The sequence below is a fragment of the Necator americanus genome, chromosome V, assembly GCF_031761385.1.
Source record: "Necator americanus strain Aroian chromosome V, whole genome shotgun sequence".
In the NCBI taxonomy this organism is placed as follows: Eukaryota; Metazoa; Nematoda; class Chromadorea; order Rhabditida; family Ancylostomatidae; genus Necator; species Necator americanus.
In genome coordinates, this window is record NC_087375.1 from 28,348,228 (window position 1) to 28,368,063 (window position 19,836).

The following is a 19,836-nucleotide window of genomic DNA, read 5'->3' on the forward strand; positions in this document are numbered from 1 at the left end:
AAAGGCATCACTCCACGAATCTGAGGTGGTACGGATTTCAAGCGAAGTATTCGTATACGGCATAGTAGATTATGGAGAGGGGTGTGATTCCGTCTACTTCTTCCTAATTGCCGTAAAAACGGAAGATACGGCTCCGAGCATTCCGGCGCGCTATTTTCTGCAGCGCGCCAGCCTTGTGTACGCCCCGCATCTCCCGGCCGTCTTTTACGGCAATTAGGAAGAAGTAGACAGAATCACCCCCCTCTCCATAATCTACTATGCCGTATGCGAATACTCCACCTGAAATCCGTACCACCTCAGATTTGTGGGGTGATGCCTTTAACCTATTGCTTGTTTCTTGCCACACTCCACTAGTCAAGTCTTTTCTTCAGAAAATGGGTACGTACTGCTCCAATAAATCCGTCTTATTTTATATTATCTTCCTCTTCGAGAGTGGCTGCTATCGATCAACCGTCCGACAATTATTTCTACTCAATCACTGATTATTCTGTGATCGCCATGGTAGTATTGTTCCGTTTGCTGTATGCTGCTGTGGGGATTTTGCATAAACCGCACATGCGAATTGGATTAAACAATTGCCAAATACGGCATGGTACAACAATACAAATATGACAATTAATCGCTTCACGATGCAGCATTTTCAGTCGTTAATGAGGCAACGGTCGCTAGGGAAATTTTGTTCGTTGATTTAAAGAAAAATTTTGACAGTTAATGAAGTACAAGTTCAGTGAAATAAAAAATTATCGTTCTGTAGTTGCTGGATCAACGCTCCACCCAGGCCATCAAATATCTTTTGGGTAATTTCCGGAAAAGGAGCCCCGTCATGGAGTCTGATATTCCGGTCTAGAGTGCGAGTGAGGCGATGATCTACATTAGGAGACTGATAGTAACTTCCGCTGAACTCGGTTATCACACTCTATATTTCCATGTTGACGACTCATTGTTTCGATAAAAGTTGTGAGATTGTGCACAGGTACCGAGACCGAAAATTTTGCTGATTACGGAAGACTCAGGCCTTAGTCGGTTGTGTCCAAAATATCCTTATCCAGATATAGTTGATGAAATGACAGGAGTGACCACTTTATCAGTCCACAGGTCTCATGTATTTTATACTGCGCTGGTCGCTGTACTTTGTGTTACAGTACTCGTTTTATTTTTAATTGCTATTTCTTTGAAATGTATGAAATGGATATGAATATCTGTCGCCATCTTCATCAAAAGAATAATTTAATTAGAAACAGATATGGGAAGACATAAAAAGGTTTTTTTTTAAGACGAGGTACGCCAAACAGATGGTTTGCTCATAATAGACACAAAAACCGTCGATGAAGGTACTTGCTTTGGAAAGAAGTCCCTGGCCATTTTTCGCATATCTTTGTTTAGAGCAACGTAGACAATACCGTTGCAGCCCGCTAAAATGATACTTTATTCAAATTACTGTATATCTCATTCATCCACATCACATTTAAAGCACGTACCTGCGCACAAAAGTCCAACTGTATAAAATGGTCCGACTTTTCTAAAGATTGAAATGCCAATCATTTCAAGAAATCCTACTCCTACACTTGGTATTGTTATAAAGAACAGCGATGTTAGAAGGATACCCAAAGATGTCCGATTTGCCTAAACACTATTATTATTAAAAAAAGATGAGATATTAAAAAAAGAAAAGAAGAACGAAAAGATAACATGTCTGGAGATACCTGCTTAAACTTTCTCGGTTGTTTTTCGATGATTGCACTAGCTGTTCTGGATTTAGTCTCTAGATAGCGTAGTTTGATTAGAATCACTAATGTAAATACAATCACGAATAATCCCAAGAACTAAATCGTTGCGGTAACTTTTCCATTTAAGAATTTCTGTTTTTGTCTCACCATGTTGCTGGTTCCCCAGTAATAGAGGAAGTCGTCGCTGACAAAACAACCTATCGTGCCGCAGTTAGGGCTTTCCTTGATTGGTGAAAGAGCAAATTCTAACAGCAGATCTATACAAGCGAATATAATACCCAACAATAGAGCTCCTGTGTCATACAGAGTCGCAGACAACTTGCGATAAAACACTGGTGCAACCAAAGCCTATAAAAACATAAAATAGTAGGTGTAATAATCACAACTCACTTTTTTTATTGCTTTCGAAACTCCGAACAGTTGGGCAAAGAGCAACAAATCAGAAAATAGAAGTTGTGCAATATTACTGTAAACAACGATCGCTCGCAGGTGCTGAAAAACGTCTCCATGGTAAGAAAAAAAAGACATCTCGTGGGAAAATGAATTTAAAGGAGATTCAGCAAACGTTCAAAGAAAAATGCGCAGAAGAGGATAAAAATGCTACAACCAAACCGTACTATGTCAAACTGGGACAAAACATCTTTTCACTACGTTTTGAAGTATTAATTTTTCACCGGCTATCTTGAATAAGGTATACAAAATTATCGAAATGGTAGTATGTTACAGGTGAAAAACCAAAATCTTACGTTTTTCATGCATGAGTTGCTTATCTAGGTGGATATTTACGGAGTTTTTCTCATTGAAACTTATGTATTTTGGGTCATTTTTGTTTCTGCTAAGCACGAGACATTAGCCATACGTTGTCTAAAAAGCGTTGCTTCTTGCTTCCTAAGGTTCACGAGCACAGAAACTCAGAATCATAACGGCAAACAGTTTGCATGGTTACTTTCTTTGAGAATGAGAAATAGAAAAAATCAGCACATTACTTACCATTGTCCTCTGTAACGCTATAGCCGTTGTCAGTGTTAGTTTGATTTTTAATTGAATAGTAAGTGGTGTGCTAGATATCATAATATAGTAGGGATTCATATTTATAGGCTCGGAAATGCAGTAAATAAACAAGTAGATTGTATAAGGAAGAGCTTAAAATAAAGTTGTTTATTACTATTGCAATATAATGCGAAATCAGCTGAAACTGGCTTGTGACAGAGTGAAGGAAATCAGTGACGGCCACAAAAAGCATCAAGCGCAATGTCGAATTTCTGTACAATTGTTTAATTCTGAATGGATGGATATTTGAATTTTCACATGATTAGTTTTTCTTAAGAAGCTCACCTGAAGAACATGAAGAGGATAAATCCGTTTGTGATGATAACATTAAATTGAAGAATCAAAATTATACTGTCTATGACAACGTAAGACATATTGGTAGCGTGATGTATAGGAGTTCAGTGGTTGATTTTCGTTGGAACCACGCGGGATACTTAGCAATTTATTCGGCAATCCCTCAAACTTGGGTAATTAAACGGACAATAACAATAACAGCGTTAACAATAAGAGTTACATACACCAACGCAAAGGGCGAACAAGTGATAAACCACATTAAGAAAGGAAAAGCACAAAAGTGATACATCGAGAATTCTATGGCTATCTATACGGTACAATGAAGACGGACTAAACTACCGTAATGTCCTGCACATGTGCTTATACAAAGGAACTGCCAATCGGCCTCTAAACATCTTCGTCTAAATGAATAATCTTTCCAGCTGCGAGGCTAAGAACTACAAATCGGACACCATATTACTAGGATTACAGAGTTAACTAGAATAACGGAATGAATCACCGACTACAGATGCTATTACAAGACGAAAGCCACAAGAAACAATAATTGAGCAAACTAAGCCTCATCGCGTTCGTGATACGTGCCTTACATCCGTCGAAATAATTTTAGCAGTTTCAACAAGTTAAAAACGGAAAACAATCTCTTTTTATCCCACGGGCATGCTTGATGTTTGTTGTGTGTATGTATGTAAATGACGACTATTCAAGTATTTTTCTAATTTCTGGAACAAACCCTACAGCCTACATGGCTACTGCATTGAATTATGACTACGATTTCTGAGATGTTTACACAAATATGTGTGGATTTTATGCACCACAGGTACTGGAGAGATTGAGAGAAGCGTAAAATTTGAACGGGGAAAATTAAGTCTTCAATTGCAATGAAGCACGATAAAGATCGTGGAACAGTCTCGAAAAGCTGGCGTCATCTCACAATCTTCTTAGACGTTTTCTTAACAATCGCACCTATATTTCTAAAATTTGTTATGTTGAAACCCTTTTATTTTGCCATTGGGCTTTTTTCTGTGGTCTTTTAACCCTCTCACTAATTTTTTTTTTCTTATTTCTTTAGTCCTACCAGCCTGAACGACCAGCTAAAGCTGGACTTCAGGCTTATTTTGGTGTTCGTTTCGCTCGCCTTCACCGATCAGTAAGAAATAACAGTAGCGACATTTCTTGGAAAATTAGAATTGCTTTTTTCTATCAACGCTTTCTTAAATTTTTTTACCCGAAAATTTAAGCATAGATGAAAGATTTTATGGTTTTTCCCTATACTCGTCGGTCCTATATTTGGGGAAGAAAAGAACTTGATTTAACATCTATGTTTCTCTCAAATCTCCACATTTTGGAAACATTATTCGAAGTATGAGTTTCCTCTGTTCTCAGCTATTAGCAAAGAACGAAGTGCTAACATGAAATGAATAATCGCTACCGTAGTGATTATTCATTATCATTTATTATATTCACTATTTATTCATTATGAATATCACTATCGTAGTGATAAAAATAACGTTCTACGTCAAATCGCGTAAACGTTGGCTACTATGTGTTGTATTTAAGCAGTCGTTCGCACGTTCTTTTCCTCTTTTTGAAGAAAGGATGTTAGCAGCATCAGAGGACATGCTGGGAAATGCGAAGGAACCACAGAAATCCATTATACTGCGTTGGGGCACAGTTATCTGGCTCCGGGGAACAAAATCGACGCCACAGCACCCATCTCACAAAATTTTGCCGCCTTGAGGGTCCAGCGCACCAAACCGACGCCATCGTATCCGTCTCCTCTTGACTGAGACACACATATACAGACGTACGTACGTGGCAGAAAAAGCCCGTTATTATATAGCATGATAGTTTGCAAATTTGGAAGTACACATTCACATGAAAGTCTATTTACTCTTACCAACATATGAGAGAAACTAACTTGTTTTATCAAAGCTAACATACATTGTTATATAGTTTTGGACTATGGTGGAAAGGTAGAATGCTCGCCCATTAGGTGTATGGCGGTGGTTCGGCACCTCACCGGTGAAGAGTTTTGCATCATCATGGAGTATTTTCGTGACATACAGACAAACACGCACGCGCATACATACACGGACTAAGCGCGTTATTATATAGCATGATGACCGATTGCTGTTAAAGGCATCACTCCACGAATCTGAGGTGGTGCAGATTTCAGGTGGACTATTCGCATACAGGATGGGAGAATACGGAGAGGGAGGTGATTCCGTCCATTTCTTCCTAATTGCCGTAAAAACGGCCCGGAAGATACGGCTTCATTCGTTTTGGCGCACCATTTTGTACAAGAGGTTCGATTGGAGCGCGCCAGTCTTGTGTGGCGCCGTATCTTCCGGGCCGTTTTCTACGGCAATTAGGAAGAAATGGACGGAATCACCCCCCTCTCCATAGTCTCCCATCCCGTATACGAATACTCCACCTGAAATCTGCACCACCTCAGATTCGTGGGGTGATGCCTTTAAGAATATCTGCATTGCAGGTGAAATATAGATCGAGTCATGCCTGCTGGACTCTCTTGCAGAAAAAAAAACAAGCTACACTCCCGTCATGTGTTATCCTTGGTGAGACAAAAACGACAGAATGTACTCAAGCCATAGAAACGAGCTGCGATGAAACGCCAGCAGCAGACCTGATCAGCGCTATTGCACAACTAAACGAAGAAACCTTTATAAGCAAGATCCTGGCAAAACTTTCTAAGAAAGCTGCTTGCTTTGCTCAACAGTCATTCAATGCTAACGATTGAAATTCCGAGCAGTCAGTCGTGGCTTCGTGATATGCTTGGAAATTTCTGGTTCAGTTTTATACCGAAGCAAAGCGGGAGCGGATTTTTTAAACTTCTTAGTCTTCGAAGGTGAGCAATTACGATCTCCTGTTCCAAAAATATCTAAAATTTCGCTTTTCTTACTTCTGGTATTCAAGGTTCAAAAACGTTAACCCAAATAAGGCACAGGCAGCATAGGCACACCTCACATTTCATTGAATTATCCACATAGGCGTTCGTGAACATCAAGCGATTCTGAATTGTAGTGATCGCGCAGACACATCCCAGGCGGTTTGACCAACCACTTAAGTTTTATGCACGATCCTTCCTTTAATTTAATAGATTATGTGTGGAATGAGGGGCAACAAGCTTTTAAAATTTTGCGGTGTCTTCGATGGGGTAAGCTATTCGGTTGTAGTACATGCAGTGTATCACTATTCACTCACGTAATAACTGGAAATTTTCAAAGACCAAATATCCTTTAAGTATGCTATTATACTTCACAGTATCCACCAAATAAGAAAACATTTTATTGGAATTGTAGAAAACATCGACCTAGTAAAACTGGTCACATCATTTTTCAATTATTTTTTCTACCTAATTTGTCCTTGCATAAAAGATTTCTAAAATCTAGAAAAGTCTAAAAATTGAAACAACTCCATCGTCAACAACGTCATGAGGAAAATCCATTTCCTGTGAGAAAATTTTTGGCCAGTTTACTCATATCTCGATTCAGTATGACATAGGCTAATAAATTACAGGTTCCTGAACAACTGAGTAAAATTTTAGTAATTCCAAATAATTAATTGCAACACACACTACCTGCACAGAATAGACCAGTTAAATAGAAAGGTCCAATCTTTCTGAAAATGGAAAAACCAATCATTTCAATGAGTCCAACTCCAGCACTTGGTATTGTGATGAAAAGTAATGATGTGATTAAAATCCCCATTGAGGTTTGATTTGCCTAAATAAAAACATTTTTCACGCAAAACAGATATAAAGTGTGGTCATAATTTACCTGCATAAATCTATCTACGTCTGATTCCTTAACACTCGGTAAGGTTCCGATTCTTAAGCTGCTTGCGACAAAACGTATTTTGAGTACAATTATCAGTGAAAATAGGATAACGGAAATGCCAAGGATCTAAAGTGACACAATCTATTTCTCTTTAACAATTTCTGTACATGTCTTACCATATTACTGCTTCCCCAATAGTGAAGAAACTTGTCGCTGACAAAGCAACCGATAGTCCCGCAATCGGGACTTTCCACAATTGGCGAAAGTGCAAATAGTAACAGTACATCTACACAACCGAATGTGATGCCAAATAGCAAGGATGATTCAGCGTACAGAGTAAGAGATAATTTGCGGTAAAGCACAGGTGAAAATAGTGCCTATAAATAAATTGAAAGGAAGATACAAGAAAATATAGCACATTTGTTACCATTGTTCTCTGCAACGCTATAGCTAAAGTTAGTATCACTTTAATTTTCAGATGGACAATGAATGGTGTACTGGAAATCATAATATAATAAGGGTTGAGATTTATAGGAGGCATACAGAAAGCAGTCAAGTAGATTGTATATGGAAGAGCTAAATGAAAAATCTACTCAGCATGATCATATCACTATGAAAAGAATAAGATAATAAAAATAAACATCCTACTAGTAAGACCGTGCAGAAAGTCCATGATAGTAACGAAGAGCAACAGTCTCAACGCGTTGTTCGTATGTAGTCTTCTTACCCTATGCGGATAAATATATCTAAAATACATAAATACTATTTCAAATAGACTTACCTGGCGAACATAAGGAGAATGAACCCGTTAGTGGTTACGACAGCGAATTGAAGCACCAAAAGAATGCAATCAATAATAAGGTAAGACATTCCGTTTCGGATCAGTAGCTACTCCAACTATCTGAATATCAAAAAAGCACGTAGAAATCACTTAACTGTGTACTTGCAATTGAGATTGTCACTGTAACTAACATATTCGAATAATTTAAGATGTAACAAAATGAACTACGGTGTACTCTCGTTGTTTTTTTTGTGACAGGCGCTCTCCTCCCTTGTTATACAAAACCATGGTCTTGCAAAAAAATTGCATAAAAACGTTGCATTCCGACGAGTGAAGAGCCTCTCTAGTGTGTTGATGAGGATTGGCGGTAAGTTATTAAAGGTTTGGATTTGATCTTTGCAGCATCGGATGAAGTACGATTTTCCACCGACAGGGAAAAAATATTGGACTCAGGAAGGGAGGACCCCTGGAATTTCTTCGAATTTTTCTCCTTTTCTCGAAGAATCCTGTGTGAAAATTCGGTACAATAGCAACCGTAAGGCAAAAAGTTTTACTCACGATGATGTGGTCAATTTCATTATGGTATCCTCCACCAGAGGACTCCCACGTCCAGCGTAGAGAAGAGAGCTTCTGGAATTGTGAGTTCCCATAGGTGAACTTAGTCGCCATGATGAAAGCCCCTCTTCCAGCTCATAGAAGGCATCTTCCCACCAATCTGAGGTGGTACGGATTTCAGGTGGAGTATTCGTATACGGGATAGTAGATTATGGAAAGGGGTGTGATTCCGTCCTTTTCTTCGTAATTGCCCGTAAAAAACGGTCCGGAAGATGCGGTGCACAATGCTGCAGCACTCCTTTTTTATCGCATGTTCCTATCTACGAACAGTTCTTCTCCAGTGCCACACGGCGATGACTGGGTGGCATCATCTCATCTCAGTCCACTGACGTCACACTGGATCTGCCTGCTTTGCCTCATCAGATTTTCACTGGCCACCCGGCTTGATAAAAAAATATGAAAAAATATAAAAATAGAAGAAATAAAAATGTGGCATGTAAAATTTTACTGATTCACAACTGCTTTACATGATTCACTAAGAGAAATCATTGAAAACCGAAAGTAGTAGTCGAAAATCGCTAGTAAAATAAAATTTTGAACGGGAGTAAACTGAGACATTGTTCTTTTTCTGCTGAGCTCTGTCAGATCTCACTTCGACGAGTACAGCTGGAAAACAAGTCATGCTTCCTTCTCTCAAAACAAAATACTCATATGTTATGAGCTGTTAGAAGGATTTTATAGTTCTCTAAAATTGTTACGATGGATTAATAAATACTGTTATCACTCAGTGATGAGAAGTAGTGGAATACACCACAAAATTGAGTTTTAAGATACATTTTGCGTTGTGCTTGACTAGAAAAGTTGTTTATGCAGTTGGAAAACAGCTAACGTCGGCTACAATATTTTTCTAGTCGTAAGAAAGACATAAATTGCGTGAGAGTAAGAGTGAGAAGAGTAATGTAAATCTTGAAAGTCGAATTTGCTGTGGCTCTTTTGAAGCAAATCAATCTTTCAAACAAATTAAAATGAAATAGTAGCAAAGTGACTCTTTGTCAGTGCTAATTTAAATGTTTGTTTGGAACTTATTTCTGAGAAATTTCATTAATCATCCCTTCATAGTGAGTGTAGCAAATTGTAGCAGGAAAGGTGCGAATCAACTCTAACCGTGTACGTCTATCACTGAAATGATTCCAAATATGTCGAAAAAGAATAGTCGGCCACAAAAAATCTCAACGCATGTTTTCTGCAAGGAAAAAAATATTTATGTTTTTATAACACTTCTTAGCTATCCCACGGGGACTTGGCAGCTTTTTTAATTGTGGAAATGAAGTTGTTTATGCAGCACAAGCGTCGATACTGTCCATTGTTTGTCGTAGAAAAAAGAGTGAAATCATAGGAAAAAATGAAGAGAAGCAGAGCAAGATTAGCAAAGTTAGTGAATCCGATTGAGGTCCTCCTCCTCGTTCGCTCAGAGCTCGTCGTTTTGGGTTAAAGGCATCACTCCACGAATCTGAGGTGGTACGGATTTCAGGTGGAGTATTCGTATACGGGTGTGATTCCGTCCATTTCTTCTTAATTGCCGTAAAAAACGGTCCGGAAGATGCGGCGCGTGCACAAGGCTGGTGCGCTCCAATCGAATCGTTGTAGAAAATAGTGCGCGGGAACGCTCGAAGCAGTATCTTCCTGACCGTTTTCTACGGTAATTAGGAAGAAATGAACGGAATCACCCTTCCCTCAGTAATCTACGATCCCGTGTGCTAATACTCCACCGGAAATTCGTACCACTCCAGATTCATGGGGTGATGCCTTTAAGCTGGTCACTCAAACTCTGGTAATCGTTGTTCTACTGTAGCGTTCTAGGTTTGGGAAAGGGGTTTTGGGTAAAGATTTTCCGCCTTCCGTAGCAGTAGAATGAACTGCCAACTCACCACACAATGCGCTGCGAAGAGCCAGTCTTGCTGTGTAAAACTTAGGCAAACTTCTATTGAGCTCTGCTTCCATTTGTTTTTGTTTTATGGCACACCTATGGGTGTTTTCAAATGAAAAAAAAAACAAATAATGGGTCTTCTCAAAAAGCTTCAGCTAATACAGTTCTACAGTATGATTTAGGCAGGTGTTTGAGCGATCTCATTGTCTTTTAACTAGGAGGTTCAGGAAAAGTATCCTTCTTTGCCTCGGAGGGCCAGACTTTAATTTTCGATGGCGGTGTCCAAGACCTGCGTTGTGTAGAGGTGTCCGAAAAGATTGTTTCAGTAATTTTTCGATTACGGTAAGATGGCGGAAGGCCGGGATGTGGAATGTGTCAGGTGTGTTAGTAAACCGCCCAACATGGTCTCGAGCTATTACTAGACTGCTAGACGATTGCTCTCTTGCGAAAACCAGATTTTCCAACTAGATAAACGATGAAGGATAATGTGTCTGGCGTTAATCAATCCGCTTGGGATGCGCCACCACGTTCACTTCAGAATCGTTTCAGGTTTACGAACGCGTAACTGGCCTATACAATAAATTGCTCGGCTGGCCGTTGTGTGAAGTCAGTGTTTTGTCATCCCAAGCAAATGTGGTACCAATCTATTGAACCCGGAGGGATGAAAGGATCGGTGAGCACTAGGGCAGATTCGAACCTCCGATCGATCGTGCAGGCAGCGGAACCTCTCACCGACTTCGCTTTACCCGCTCCCAAGCTGCAGAAAACAGAGACATTTTCCGTGCTGCAAGGTACTGCCTTGCGTTTACTTCTCAACTGAGGTCCGCTTACATAGCTTTACTTTTTCAAACGTATTTCAATCAAGAGAGATTCCATGTTGAACTGAAAAGATATAAACATTATAGGCTCTTCGGGCTATTCTCTCCAAACACTGTGCAGGTGCTCAAAAAAAGTGTAAATGTTGTTTCCTGGTCATCTCATTCATACACAACAAATTGAAAACAAAATATGGTATCCTAACATAGAAATGGTATCCGTTGTTGACAACAAAATTTACTTCCTTTCACATAACTGCGAACTAATTACATGACTGAAACCCGAACAGCAGCCACAGAAAGTTCGTTTCTTTTGCATTCGAGAATAAACAAGGAAGACCTGAAGAACACAGTATCATTACATGGAAGTAATTGCGAAACGAACGGGAACGAGTTGAGGAGCTCTAATTTCTAGAAACATTATCTTCCTATCCTGCTTTTTTCTTGTCGAAGCTTTAGCTTAAATGTCATAGATTTTCTAAGACTAATGATTAGGTTTTAGGGAACCGACTAACTTAGTCCTCCACTTGCTGAAATATGAGCGCGGTTGATAGAAAGAGAAAGGTTATAGAAACAGAAGGAAAATAGAAAATCGTCGAAATCACTCATATTTGGATGCTGTTGCGACTGCTACTTATGCTTCTCAAAAGTTCTCCGGCTTTGTAATGCAGCCAAATGAGGTTCTAACCGATCTGAAGCGTGTAAATCCTTATTTTTTCGAGTCGCTAAAAAGAAGTAGTTGAAGTAGTCTACCAAATATTTATGGACTTTTATTTTTCTTTTCTTTTTCTCTTGATGGAATCTTCAATGAGTCGCGTATCTCCAGTGACGCTAAGAACGCTTTGAAGGAGGTTATCACAACACCTCTGTGAAGCAATACCAACGTTGCAAACTTTCGCCCTATTAGCATTATTTACCCTGGGGGTTATGTTTAAGAAAAATGATGTTTTATCAATGATGACCCTTACTGAACGAGTGACAATTACGAACAAGTGAACGTTAAGGGCATCACTCCACGAATCTGAGGTGCTACGGATTTTAGGTGGAATATTCGTATACGGGATGGGAGACTATAAGGACAGGGGTGATTCCGTCCATTTCTTCCTAATTGCCGTAAAAAAACGGCCCGGAAGATACGACTTCAGTCGTTCTGGCGCACTATTTTCTACAGGGAGTTCGACTGGAGCGCGCCAGCCTTGTGCAGCGCCGCATCTTTCGGGTGGTTTTTACGGCAATTAGGAAGAAATGGTCGGATTCGCCCCCCTCTCCATAGTCTCCCATCCTGTATACGAATATCCACCTGAAATCTGCACCACCTCAGATTCGTGGGGTGATGCCTTTAACTTCCAATTTAAAATCTCGTCCACCTCTATTGTTCGATGTGATTCATGAGAGGATTTCCGAAGTAAACAGAGGAAAGCCAGAGGAGGTCATCTCACCTGACCTTTCTAGAACGTGGAAAGTAAACTCAGGAAACTGATTCTCAAAGGCAGCGCATTACGGAAGTAGTTGGAGAACCTGTGTGAAACTACAAAACTCGGCGTCTAAACAATGAATACAAGCATACCATCGACTAATTCCTTCTAGTCATCCTGAAATACAGGAAGAGAAACGACGTTTTTTTTTTTCCTACGAGGTACTTTAGAACTCGAAAGCCTTATACACATTTCGCATCCGTGAGTGAGCGTTCAAAGGTCAATGAGATCTCCTCAATGGCCTCTTCAAATAAAACCATTGGTTAGACTGTTGAGAAAAACCGGAGTGCATACAAATTGGAGCGTTCTAACGTGCCTCGTATGAACAAATGTCAGACGATTAGGAGGCAATCGAACGGGCCATGCCTATACTGGCAATCTGGCCCGCAAACTATGTTTTCTCACAGTTTTCCCAACTACGTCAGTTTCGTAATACGCTGCCTTTAAAGTCGAGACCGTGAAGTTCGTGGACAGCTGCTCAGTTTATTAAGAACGTTCCTTCAAGGACGACTATATGACTGTAAATTTCCACAAATTTATTCAAGACGTGATACTCTGCGGAATTTCGTGAGGGAATATACTTCTGAACTATTGTTTTGCTGACCTTCATGGTCTCAACCATTAGGTTCAAATGTCTTGCACCAAATTTCAGACTTTTTTTTCAAGCAATTATAACTTTATTGTTCACGGATATCAGTCAATAAAATAATGACCATGATGATCATCAATTCCAAAAGTCTAGATTTCCGGCGGCTGCAAGTAGAGGAAGCGCAGAAATCTCACTTTCCAGCTCTTTTCTATCGCCAAATGTTTCCTTTTGTGGATGCAGCTTCAGTCTCCGAAAAAAGTGATCGTCAGATGAAGCCAAAACAGGGGAATAAGTAGGACGTCCCTGAACATCCCAACTAGGTTAGGCAATTTTCTGAGTAAGTTTTGCCACGTCAGGTGGGGCATCGTTATGAAGTAGAGCAAAATGGCCAACTTTATTACGCCCCAGGCCGGTTTCTTTGAGAAGAATGGACTTGAGCGGTCGCGGTGTACCCAGGTTGGAGCAGTTCATAGTACAGCATTCCCTTGCAATCCAAGCGACAATACAACAAGATCTCCTTTTCGTGCAATTCTCCTTACAATGCTTTTGGAGGTGGTTTGCCACACGGAAGCCAACTTTTCTGCCATGTATGATTAAAGTAAGACACCTACACACACTGATTTTTGTCTCCAGCTGCGAGGCATTCAATTGGTGAGGGACCCAACTCTTTTCTGTACTATTTTCTTTCTCTTCCTCTTTTCTATAAAACCTTAGACGTCTAACGATTGTTGTGCAGCAGTATCCAAGTTTCCTCGACAGTTCACGTGTAGAAGTACTTCTCTCTGAGAGAGTTCCGCAAAGCTTGATCACTCTAGTCATTAGGGCGACCAGAGCAGGGTAGAACTTCAAGCAAAATATCTGCTGACTAAAACCGTTGGAACAAAAGAGCGACAGTCCAGTGAGATACTACATCACTCTTGAAGGATGTAGTATCTCACTGGACTGTCGCCCTTTTGTTCTTGAATGCAGCGCAGGTATGAGCGGTGGCGTCGTATGCGTTGTGACTTTGCGGGAGTCCGCAGAACACAGTGGTTCGAATTTGACTTTGGCTTATTGAAGTCATGGTTGAATACCAATGAAATATGCTCCCTTACACATTCCTCTGGTGTGAGTTTGTAGAACACTTTACCATATTCAATTGCCAGAAAAATTTCAATTCAAGACCTCTGAAATTCTGTATCGAAGAATAAATTTTGGTTCAAGACTTTCGGACCAACTTAGTATCTGAAAACGCGTTGTAATATTAAATTTCGAATGCTCGCTGATGATATTTGCCTTCTCACATTAGGTTAGGAACTGAACAGTTCTTTGCTTTATGCGTATTTGTCACCTATTTCCATTCATTCTGTATGGCTGGATCATATACTACTGCAACACACCATCAATTCATAATTTTAAAAGAAAATTCATTCTTTGCGATATTATAGTGATCGTGTTAAAGGTATCACCACACGAATCTGGGGTGGCACGGGTTTCAGGTGGGTTACGCCCATTTTTGTCTATTTGGGGTCCTACATTGTGAGGAAGAGAGTGATTCCGTCCATTCGTTCCTATTTACCGTAAAAAAAAAGAAAAGATGCGGCTTCGAACGACGCTATTTTCTACAGGTTCGTTTGGAGCGCACCAGCGTTGTGCACGCGCTGGATCTTCCAAGTCGTTTTTTACAACTATTTAGTAAGAGAAACAAGTAAGTTTTTTTTACAATTATTGTAGGCAATTAGAAATAAATGGACGGAATCATCCCTCCCCACAATCTACGACCCCTTAGGCATAACCAACCTGAAACCATAACCTTGATCTATTCGCAGAATGGATTTTGGAGTTTTATCTGATACGTGGATTAAATCTGACAATAAAAACAGTAAAATAAAAAAATCTTGCAGGAGAAACACAAAAACAACACAAATTCACAAAATAAACTAGAAATCAAAAAAGTGAAGAACGAGCTTATCTAAATTTTTTGATACAATACTAATCCTTAAAAAGGTAAGTAAACCATTTCTCAAAATGAGCTTCTCATCTCAAATGACAGATCTGGTGCAAGTTTGGGAATGATCCATTGGTTTTCAGAATAGAAAACCTAAAAAAAAAAAACCGGTTGTTTATTGATTGTTGACCGCTCGGTAAGAGGGCAGTCGATAAGAGGTTCCGCTGCCTGCGCGATCGACCGGAGGTTCGAATCCGCCCTAGTGCTCACCAAATGTTTCACCCCTCCGAGGTTTGATAAATTGGTACCAGACTTGTAAGGGAGCATAAAACACTGACTTGACACATCGGCTAGCCACCGCAAGTCACTGTGTAGGACAGTTACACACTCGTGAACCTCAAACTATTCTGAATTGAAGTTAACGTGAGGAGCATCCCAAACTTTATGTGATTAGAATATGCCCGTTATTATATAGCCCGATGATACCTAATGGAACGGACTAAATGATATTGATCAGAGCTTCCAATCAATCAAATTCACATTTCTGGGATTTAGCGGTCAGCAGAATTAAGGGTTCTCCATTCTAGAATCACCGATCCTGCAGATTATCTTTATCCGAATTGCGTATTGATTGAAGTATTCCACATGTTCCAGTTGAGTTCACACAAGATGTCGCTGAACAAAATCAGCTGTGCGGCACTCTTTGTCGGACATAAAACTGAGTTTTCTCGCAGATGGAGTTTATTTGCATACGTCTGCAATTCATCTCGCACACTAAGTTTACTGTATGATCCTTACAGTTAGTTATTTAACCTACGGTAATTAAACGAATTTTATATTTTGGAAGTTCTTCAAATTGATTGGTAACAGAAATACCCTGAATACTTCAAATCCTATACGTTTATTCCTGATGAATTGATTGCCGTCCGCAGCTGGTTCGAGCTTGGGTTGCGGCTATACTTTGTCGTTAATAGCGATTTCATTTTTGAATGATATTGATTGTGTGAAGGAATTATGAAGGTAAGTTAATTTAAATTGCACAGCAAAAAATAAATCTTCATTCGCCTTCCGAATTTTGGCAAAATTTATTGAATTAGTTTGGATTTTTTTAAAAATTAGAGTCACCGCCGAACTTGTTCAGTTGTGCTGACCCGACGAGTTTCCATGCTCCTTATCTGCTACACAATCGTCAAAAATGTGAGCTGTGCTCACACAATCAGGGTGAACCGATCGATCTGATGCTAGTGGTATCGATTGAAGGAGACCGTACCGCAAGCGCTGTCCAATCAATGATTTCTCCTCGAGACATCCAAATTTCGCTTTCTTCTTCTTACATTACTTATGCTTCCAATAATCATGTGTAATGAAACTTTGCTTCTACTTAAAAAAAACCTGTAAGTGTATAAAATGTACACACTGATAGGTGTTACGGTGGTCTTTAGTCAGTTTATTAAAGACAAACATATTTCTTATTATTATGACCAAATCCGAAAACAGTTGAGTGGCGAAAATTTGGAGATCTTGAGTTGTTTGTCGTCCTTGATGGGTTGTACCTGGAAATATTTCCAAATAATCGAAAGTTGAACGAGATATCTTCAGAAGCTACACATTGAATTGATTTGAAAAAAGCTTAATTAATTCAATTCGTTAACTTATTATTGTTTAAGGAAAAGAATTTAGAGACACTTTATTCCACCTTGAGAAATAACATGGCAAAAATTCTAAAGGAATTTTCTATTTTCCAGCTTCGATTCCAAAGACCGTAAGGCTTTAAAAAATTGCTAAAATAACTAAAAATACAAATAACTGACAAAAATTTCTGTACATTTTCCTTCTATGGCTGTTATTTTCAGTTCTCTAACTTTTCTACTAAAAACTATCACTTTCTCGCATTTGTTTGGTTTAATTTTCTAGAAGGAGTTTTCTATTGTATTTCTGTGAGCAAAATAGGTTGGCTAAATTTTGGTTACCTATTCGCGGTTGGCCAGAATCTCGTAAACAGAGAAATGTTTTGATGTTCTTGTGCTGTGGGACCATTTATGAATAGATCACAGCAGTAAAAACAAGAGAATTACACACCAACCTGCCATTCGAATGGCTTCCCCAGAATTGAGTGCGGCACTCGCTGACGAACGATGAGGAAACGAAGCCAATCCCGAATTTGCTGGAATAGACACTCTTTTTCAGCATGTGTTTGTTAGCGTATTTCCAAAATGATCTTCTAATTGGAGGGAAATAGGCAGATGTTATAAAGATTTTTCTAACTGGATCTTGATATGTTCCCACCACGATATTGTCGACACCGAATAAGAGGAGGCGGAAGTTGCATCCGCGAATGTCTAGGATATCGCCCTCGTCCTCAACGTAGCCAACATCGACCTAGAAATTTAAATTTTCATTTTTCGCTTGCACTAAAACTAAAAGAATGTCAATTCAACGATTCAAGGCGTAATTATAGAATTTTTGGTTCAAATTTCGTTCTTCTTTAAGAAAAGGGAAAGAAGCTCTGGGGGATGATAAAGCGAACAGAAATGTAAGGCATCGCACTACCTCTTCCATGTAACCTCATTTTTGGTTTGTGTTTATAGCTTTGTTTCCTACTTTGTGAGAGTATGTAAAAAACAAACAAATTCATAGGTCACAAATCCATAAGCAAAAATCAATAATTTGAACAAGGAGAGAAGTAAAATTCACGTTAGTGTGCACTGCCAATGTTTACGTGAAAAAAAAACAAAAATAGAATTTCAAAAAATTCTAAAATGGCGCTTCAGTCTTTAAAGTTTGATAAGTTTTTGTCGTGTAAGCTCCTTTTCAACATTTGGAGATAGATCTATGTAATACGAGAATGAATTATTACCTTCTTCATTCCAAGTACTAAATTACTTAGTACTAAATAAATGCTGAATTCTGACATGACAACTGATATAAAAATATACTATTATACGGTATATTTATTGATCTGGAAATTAAAACAAAAATAAAGCATAGAAATAGAGTATAAAAAACTAAAAACTTCATCTTGTAGAGAAAGAATTGCACTTTCAAAAAGCTTGTTATACTATTCAATCTTTTTTCCTGTGCGCAGTTTTAGTTTTAGGAGAAAAAGTCATTACTTATGAATTAACCTAGTAGTTTACGGTATCCGCAGCTGTTGTTCCACAGTTAGTGTATTAATTAACCAATAAAGATGCTGAATAACATCTACACGATAGTAGGAACAGCAAGAATCTCTTGTCAATTAATTATGACACCAATACCTGTTGTTGTTGTTTATCAGATCACAATTGTACATAACTAAAGATAGGACAATAATTGCATAACATCCAGATACAACAACACAACACCTGTTACATGGAATCTTGCGGATGCACATAACAAAACACTGTAAACAATGCATGAATGGACCAAGAAATCCAGAAAGCAATCACAGTAAAAAGCCCACAATCACACATACCAAAATAACTTACCAAAGAAATATGTTTACTACGTTTCGTGAATCGTCCAGAAACCATCAGCGTGGAGTACCTCACTCGTGCTTCACCTTTAAACGACCACACTGGGAAACCATTTTTTCTGTAGAAAAATGCCTAAAAACTGCTCTTTTTTTTAGAAAATTGGGGTAAATGTGTCACTAAAGTCGATAGCACCTTAATTCCCCATTGTGCATGGATACCATTTTCTTCATCTTTAAATCGTGGTAACGGCTGGGGCCGTTTAAGTAGTTGTAGGTTCATCCTGTAGCATCTTCTCTACTTAACTTTTCCTTTTAACGGAAACGATATGGTTGAGATAAAAAATTCAGTTAACGATTATGGAAACAACGAAAAAGAACAATTGATATCACATGTTTCTGGCCGAAGTGAATCCTTATACATATAAACAACAGAAAAGTTAGGATTAGGATTTTCTTTAAGAACTTTTGGGAGGAAATAAAAAGCTTAATACAAGTACATTTCGAATAGTGCAGCAGATTCCGAGAAGAAAAGAAATCAGCAGAAAGTGAGGAAGGAGAAATCGCGGCATAATATCTACTGAAAAGTAAATGAGAAGGCTCCATGTGCGACTTTCGATAAACTTCGGCATGTTAGTGCTTCAATATGTTTTCTTCCACTGGTAGCTATGAGGCCCAACGGTTAACGTAGGACTTTCTTTGTTGGGCGGATAAGGCGTTTGATCGGATTGGTCACGTTCGATTTTATCCCTTTCAGGCTCTGAAGAAGGCGACATTGCCGAAAAGTTAGCCACGAATAGAGGATTATAACAACCTCGTGTACGACTCTACTAAAGAAAACAATTATTAAATGACAAGGAATATTTTGAAGGGAGCAGTGCACTGCTAAGAAGTTCCGCTACGGCTCCGCTGTTGATGGTTCGAAATCGCACCGCAGCGAACAAAACCTTTCAGCCTCCGGAGTCGATAAATGGGAACCAGATTTGTTTGAGAGAGAGAGAGTAAAAACACTGGCTTTATCCATCGGCTAGCATCCGTAAGTTATTGTATAGGCTAAGGGTGCGCTCATAAACTTCTGAATTGAATCCGTTGACACATTCCAAGTGGATTGAGCAACGCAAATCACCCCATACTTTATTTTTTAGGTGAAGTTGAAGAAAAGACTCCTTTTTGTGAGGACGATGTATTCGGTGAAGTGTTTAGTTTATAAAAAGACAAAGCTCTGCTACTAAGAGCAGAGGAAAATATATGTAAAACAAAACCAAAACTAATTGTGATGAAAATCTCACCACATTGTATGAAATTTGTAATGGTAGGTATTCGCACGTAAAATATTTGAAAAGCATCAAAAAAGAAAAAGAGAAGATAGAGAGAGCGAGAGAGAGGAAGAAATAGAGAATGACACGCAGTGAAGTGTCAGTTCCGATGCACAAAGTGTAAGAAGTATT

At 39.0% G+C, this 19,836-nt stretch overlaps 1 protein-coding gene across 2 annotated transcripts; it reads right to left on the reverse strand.

Moving 5' to 3' along the window:
* Positions 1-1,269: 1,269 nt before the first annotated feature.
* Positions 1,270-18,671, reverse strand: RB195_015478 (uncharacterized protein; the record flags this gene model as incomplete). 2 transcript variants are annotated; one of them, XM_064206213.1, is made up of 13 exons in its annotated part: positions 1,270-1,412; positions 1,479-1,623; positions 1,704-1,823; positions 1,875-2,075; positions 2,118-2,219; positions 2,718-2,869; positions 6,670-6,814; positions 6,869-6,994; positions 7,045-7,245; positions 17,021-17,101; positions 17,224-17,316; positions 18,405-18,524; positions 18,585-18,671. In XM_064206213.1, 13 exons carry the CDS (start codon positions 18,669-18,671, stop codon positions 1,270-1,272), a joined length of 1,716 nt encoding a protein of 571 aa, XP_064062094.1. The 2 variants fall into 2 exon arrangements, with proteins under 2 accessions (XP_064062094.1, XP_013309189.2); XM_013453735.2 differs by lacking the exons at positions 1,270-1,412; positions 1,479-1,623; positions 1,704-1,823; ... (5 more) ...; positions 7,045-7,245; positions 18,405-18,524 and having other exon boundaries at positions 17,009-17,101.
* Between the last annotated feature and the right edge of the window lie 1,165 nt (positions 18,672-19,836).